Source organism: Nestor notabilis, unplaced genomic scaffold, assembly GCF_000696875.1.
Source record: "Nestor notabilis isolate BGI_N333 unplaced genomic scaffold, ASM69687v1 scaffold13262, whole genome shotgun sequence".
In the NCBI taxonomy this organism is placed as follows: Eukaryota; Metazoa; Chordata; class Aves; order Psittaciformes; family Psittacidae; genus Nestor; species Nestor notabilis.
Genome location: NW_009919774.1, coordinates 97383 through 103382, shown reverse-complemented (window position 1 = coordinate 103382; position 6000 = coordinate 97383). Strand labels below are relative to the sequence as shown.

At 35.9% G+C, this 6000-nt stretch overlaps 1 protein-coding gene across 1 annotated transcript in view; it reads right to left on the bottom strand.

The window, feature by feature from the left end:
• Positions 1-394: 394 nt before the first annotated feature.
• ZDHHC14 (zinc finger, DHHC-type containing 14) overlaps positions 395-6000 on the bottom strand; it is a 102278-nt gene continuing 96672 nt past the window's right edge. Inside the window, exon 9 of the mRNA XM_010010375.1 lies at positions 395-1674. Within this exon, the coding sequence (XP_010008677.1) occupies positions 1273-1674 (402 nt within the window). The 3' untranslated portion in view covers positions 395-1272. The remainder of the gene's footprint in view (positions 1675-6000) is intronic.

Below are 6000 nucleotides of genomic sequence, written 5' to 3'. Positions count from 1 at the left end.
TCAAGATTTCTATTTAAAATAAAGGACAAATACAAATGAAGGATGATGGCTGGAGGCACCTACAGTCTATTGTTAGCCATTTAAGATTACTTCACTGTCCAGACAGCTATCTGTCTGTATCTTGAATCTTAAGCCCCTCACCTTTAACCATATGATAAGGAACATAAAATTACAGTCCAAGCAGAGGCTAACTCTACTGTTTCTAAATAAAGACTTATGGGAACAAATACACATCTCAAACAAAACCATAAGCGATGCTGAAGCAATCCTAATTGTAACCAGCTCTTCCTTCATAGCTTTGGTTTCATTATGTAAACATATTCCATTCAAATTTTACAAATTATGTCAACAAGTCATGATATCCCCCTCTTTCCCCAGGGAAACTGTGCAAGGATAACTGTACGCATGTCCAAGAAATAGAGGATGTCATTTTATTGGAGGTCCACAGGTAATCGTATCACATTAGGGAGTGGAAGAATCTCGTGGTATGGCACAACACAATACCTCACTCTAAACACTTAAACAGAAGGTTAAATGATATGTAACATGATCAAATCAGTAATTCTCCATCTTCTAGGCACCACTGATTAATTTAAAATAAACTTTAATAAACTGGAAAAAAATCATCATGTAGTCCATTAATTCCTTTGTTGCACTGTCTTTAAGTGAAACAGCACTTTGAAAGTCACAAATAAAAAAGCAGCACTTTCTCTTAATACCAACACCACTGTAACACATACTGTAGCGTGGCATGCAAATCCATATCTGCAGTCTTTTTTTTTTTCTTTTTTATTAACAAATGGAATGGTAATTTTCTATCTCAAATATTAGTAGCATAACATGTAAGTGCAGATCATTCTGGCCACAAGTGTGGTAAGCCTTAACAAGTGTGTATTACAAGAGCATAGAACACAGAGCATGACACTTACATCCAAGAATCCCTCTCTTTTATACTGTATATGGTGTTTGTTACAGGCTGACTTCCAACTTGCTGTACCCAAGCTTCAGGAAACAAGATTATTGACCACTTCTGGTTTTGTTTAAAAATAAAATGCAGTCACCGTCACAGCACAACCATTAACCACCTGATAAAAAAAAAAGAAGCCATAGCTCCACTGAAAAAATAACTTGTCTTTTTAGTAGACTCCATTAGGCAATAAAGTTTCCATTGTAGGCATGTTATGAAGTCTTACAGTGGTACTGCAGTGTCATTTCTGTTAAGTAGATATTTATATAGCCACCAAGAAATGGTGCAATATTCAAAAAAGCTGTTCAAACTGAGCTAAGCTTCACGAGACCACGTACTGAGTCTTCATGCAATGAATCCTGGCTGGCTAGACTCAGGACGTGCATTGTATGGCTGTGTGTAATAGGACTTCCACTTGGCAGCATCCCAGGCGGTGATGGAGCTTCTTCAGGAGTGAGAAACTGATGACCTTCATGTTCCTCTTTTAACGGTATCATGTCTGTTAAACCTGTATCTGATGTGAGATTTGGCATAGAAGATGGTGGTGTTGGTTGCCCTAGAGTTAGAGTTGCACAAGGCCCACTGATAGAAGTCTTTCCTGGTAAAGGTAGCTCTTCACTAGTTATGCTTGGCTCACTCTGTAGTAGGGGTGTGGCAGCAGCCTGCAAAACGAATTTAGTGCTCTGAATGCACTGATCTTGGTCACACTGTAGAATGGAAGGGTGTCAAAATCATATAAGGCAAACACAACAGAGAAAAAGGGAGAATATGGACAAAAAGATATGGAAAAGAATGGGATATGAAGAGAAAAAGAAAAGAAAGCCATTAGTATCATTGCACGGTTAGCCACCCAAAAATCCCATTGCATGCTGCCCAGGAAGAAAAAAAAAATAAAAATAAAAGCATGCATAACTGAGCCAGTGCTTTGGATTACTACCACAGTAAATGATAATAAACATTTACGTGTTCACTTAAGCGTTTTGGTAATCCTTGAAAATACCATTTTGTGAGTACTGCAATTCAAATGTTTTGCTTATTCTTGTTCTAAGCCATTTGGAAAGTCTAGCAGCACAGACCATGTGTAACTAACTGCACTGGGCACCTCAAAACCTCCCCAATTCCAAGTGAGGTGAATCACTTCCACACTACTCTTTTTACCCTAAAGTAGCTAGCAGTCCAGAGAGGCGCCCAAAGGCATAATCAAAGCATCTTTCCAAGTTCAAAAACACTAGGCAAGTTATCTTTTCATAATTGGTCTTCACATGTAGGAAGTAAGGTGTATGGAAGTTTTTCAGAAGAATTCCTTTGATGCAGGCAGTTTTATAAAGATAACAGCTGACAAATACAGCCTCTGAGAAAAAATTCCCCCCTTCCCAGTTTAATACATTATATATACACTCTAGAGAATATACCATACTATACTCAATACTCGGGAGGATGTGTAGAAATTTGGCAGCACTGCAGATGCATTAATTTGATATCAACTTTAATGATTTTTAGGCTGTTTCTTGACAAATTGAAGAATCAAGGTACAAAACACTGGCAAGCACTTTTACAATAATAACCAAAATTCAGCATTATATAAATCTGATTAGGCTCAATGAGTATTACCAGGAACACTTTTGGCTCTACATCACTCCTAAGAACTGTTTATATAAAATTACCATTAATTCCTTGAGATGACAAGACAGATAGGTGTTTAAATGATGTCCAGCTAGCTAAGTGGGTAGTACATCTACTGCCACATTAAGCTTATTTAACACAAACTAGCATGATTTTTGAGAGCTTCCAAGGGCAATGCGTATTTAATTCATAGCCTGATCAGCTATAACATCTGCAGATTTTCAAAACCTGTTAAGATTCACTTGCCATACTACTGTTCTGCTGTGCAGGAGAAACACTACAGTCACTGAATACAGCTGTAAATCTAATGCAGCAAGGAAAATTTGGAAGCAAGCAAGCAGAATAAAAAAATATACCCACAGGTAAGACATGCCTATTCACGTCATGATTTCAAGGATTCGGTTAAGCAGTATGTTCTGCTTTTCAACTGATTTATTTAATCTATATGAAATTACTGAAAGATATGACAAATCTCCAACAACTGTTCAATATATTCTGAATCATAACCATTGCTGCTAACATTACAGCAATTTCCCAAAATGCCCATCTGAGTTTAACAAGCCACTGTGATATACTCTATGCAAACTCATGGAAAGACTTTTGCTTACTTTACTGCATGATGAAAACCATCACTATGAATGCTTCCCTCTGGTATTTTCAGGTTCTCCCATTCCACCACTGAATAGCTTAATGATGGATGCACACACATTACATGTAGAAAGCATGCAAGCAGACTACTTGATCACAGTAGATAGGTAGTACTTTAAACACGTCTAAGTGGTTTAGGACTCCCAGACCAAATACTTTGACAGGCAGAAGTCCGACCCTTAATTACATATTTTCCAACAACACTTATGTTTGCAGAAAGATAAATGTACTGATATCCTGTTACATAAATTGAATTCATATATGTTACAAGCCATTTTCCCCCCACAAAATAATGTACAGCTCCAGACGAAGAATTAAAGTGGTCTCGTATCATTTCAGAGGGATTACTCACAGGCTTAAAGACAAAACCTTGTGTAAGTACCTTACTAAGAAAACTGTCAGCAACTTTTAAAGTCAAGCTTTCAATTAGCAATTCAGTGTGAATAACTCATTCTTGATTAATATGCTGTTATTCACGCCTGCTTATTTCAATTAAATTACAACCCTTCAACCACTCTTCCTATGCAGACCTAAAAAAAAAAAATCTGTTAACTGAATTTTCAAACTTCAAAAAGACCAAAAAACCTCATCTTCTCTGAAATGCAGTAGCCAAAGACAGTGTTAAATAACAAAGAAATGCCTAAGACCACCAGGGTACATTGAAAACAAATAATGTTAACAGCTGACTTGCTGCCTTAGTGAAGCTTCAACACTGATCTTCATAAGGAAATCATTAATGTGATCCAGGCAATACAAGTACACAGTTTTAAATTAGCTGAAGGTAATTTATTTGAACTCATTCTATAGTCTGAATTAATTTTCTTCTTACCAAACTCAAGTTTCAATCAATATCAAAAAGATAAAGTAGCCTCATAAAGCTCCACTGAATAGAGTGTTATAAAACTGTTTCAGGCACTGCATATCTCCTCTTCATTTTCCATGCACTTGTCACTTCCTTAAAGCCTCTCCACTTACTCAGATACATTTCAGGTTTTCTCTTTTTTGTTCTGTTTAGCAGTGATGAACATGAAATATCTTAGGAAAATACAGGCTGTAAACAGCTTTCAAAAGTGAAATAGACTGGGGTTTATACTAGAAAAGGCAGATTTGTTCAATGAAGCTCTCAAAAACATCTGATAAAACCAACACATACTATACAGCTAAACTATTCTTGAGCCTAAACATCCAACACAATCTAAAGAAGAAAAACAAAATTTGTTAATAGGGTTGGCATGGTGGTTTTCACTTGATTCCATATTCTACTGTTAACTAATTGAAATTTATTAATCACATGAATTATTCAATGCCAGCATTTCAAATGAAATTAAAAAGCCAATGATTGTAACAAAAAGGAAGCCAAGCACTGAAATCTAAATAGCTAAAAATCTGCCATATAAATTATTCCACCAGTACATTCTTACTTCAGACCTAGTGATTTTATTTGCTGCTTAAAGTTTCCACTGTTTCAGAGGAACAGCAAGATTCTGAAGATAAGACAAGTTCAGTAAGTTCTACAAGTACAGAAGTTCAATTATTCATATGCATAGAAATTTTAAGCCATCTCTGTATTTATTTTCACATCAAAAGGCACAAACCAGAACAAATCAGACAAAACCTAAAATTCTCTGTTTATTTCACAAATAATAAATACAAACAACTAAAGAAACAATTATTTCTCTTTTTTTTTTTTCTGAAGAAAATATGATTTTTTTTTCTAAGCTACACAAAACATACATGTTAACATAGTTGTTGTACATGGCAATATATTTTTCACATTTCTAATGCCGAAGCAAGAGAATGTTTACTTTGAATTTTAAATTAACTTTGTTAAAATTTTTCTCAACACTAGTAATATTAAAGAACTGTTACAGTCCTCAGAAGATAGAGTAAAGCAGTTTAACTTTCTCAGCAGCTCTGAACAAAGTACAAAACAAGAAGTTCGGAGGAGGCTGTCAAGCACTGAATGACAGTGCAGTGAAGTAACAGAAAGGACACTGGAATACTATATTAGATGGATACAACAGATGGCTAAAGAGTGGAGGGATGCATCTGTGTAACTGTTCCCAACAGCTGTAGGATTTCACATTCAAAATCATGGTATTGAAAATACTGTGCAACAACTGAGCCACAAAACCCACCAAGTCAGTGGAGCCATTGGCTCCACTAGCAAGTAGTACAGTGCACCAAGAGTAGATCTATGAGATGAAACACTTCTGAAGCCAAAGGGGAAACTATACCTGTTCCAAGGATTTTACTTTTACTAGACTAGCTCCTGTCTGTTCTTACAGACTGAATGTTTGTGAATGGTTAGAGTGTGTTGGGTTCATCAGGAGCCTATCTTCTGATAGAAATCTAGTTCATGTGCTCCAATACTGGTCTGCAGTGTGAGCAAATATGCAGTAAATATGCACAGTTGAAAGAATTGCTTCTAAAACATACTTCAATCCAAAGCAAAATGCTGAAGTTTATTTACTGCATTTTTTCTGTGTCCATTTTAACTGTGAAGTAAAATGCTTTAATGAAAAACCTCTATCAACCTTGACTGTAGTAATGTTGAGTTGATAAGAGCACTAAGTTTTGTTTCAGGCAATGACAAATTGCATTTGTGAAGTATTACAGCAAATACACAAGGAAATACACTCATAAAACTCCCAGCAAAGTGGAGCTCCTATCCTTGCTGACCCTTTTACTGTCATGATAGAAATACTTACTCCTAATAACGAAAATAGGAAAAGCAAAGGAAAAAGTACACTAGGATGATC